Source organism: Sinocyclocheilus anshuiensis, unplaced genomic scaffold (assembly GCF_001515605.1).
Source record: "Sinocyclocheilus anshuiensis isolate Anshui unplaced genomic scaffold, SAMN03320099.WGS_v1.1 C31859581, whole genome shotgun sequence".
Lineage (NCBI taxonomy): Eukaryota > Metazoa > Chordata > Actinopteri > Cypriniformes > Cyprinidae > Sinocyclocheilus > Sinocyclocheilus anshuiensis.
In genome coordinates this window covers 1-545 of record NW_015605915.1, presented here as the reverse complement: position 1 = coordinate 545, position 545 = coordinate 1, and the positions used below count along the sequence as shown (strand labels likewise).

General features: G+C 45.1%; 1 protein-coding gene across 1 annotated transcript; it reads left to right on the top strand.

Annotated features, from left to right (window-relative positions):
* Window positions 1–5: 5 nt before the first annotated feature.
* Window positions 6–539, top strand: LOC107682207 (FYVE, RhoGEF and PH domain-containing protein 5-like; the record flags this gene model as incomplete). Its single annotated transcript, XM_016478529.1, has 1 exon — window positions 6–539. A coding segment is annotated over one exon (534 nt), but the record flags the coding sequence as incomplete, so codon positions are not given.
* Between the last annotated feature and the right edge of the window lie 6 nt (window positions 540–545).

The window sequence follows — 545 nt, the reverse complement described above, 5'->3', positions numbered from 1 at the left end:
CTAGAGAGGAATGCAGATTGCAAAAAAAAGATGACACACTTTCTTTGCCCTGTGTGATTACTTCCTCTGGAAGCTTTTCTCAAAGAAGTCACCAATCCTCCAGTGGCGTGTCGACACCTACATCTCTAGTTGATATCCCACCACCCTTTGAGTTAGCTTACATAACTAAGAGGCCTGTGACCAAAAGCTCTCCATCACTTCTAATCCAACATGAATCTCCTGACAACCCCAAAAAGAAGAAGACTTCATTTAAACGTTTCTTGGCCTTAAAATTTAAGAAAAAATCAGAAAGCAAAGCCTGTGGAGATGGTAGTGTCCGCTCCTCCAGGTCATTGTCTGAATCTAGTCACCATGGGCCCATTCGGGTGCTGGAGCTTGATCGAAGGAGTACAAGTGGCTCCCCACAGCTTCAGTCCCGTGTGGGAAATCCACAGCGTAACTCAGAAATACCTACCACATTTCTGCTTTACAAAGAGAGGCAAAGAAGGCAAGGTGCACCTAAGAGTTATAGCAACAGGGGTATAGCCAGAGTGGAGTCTTTTGAG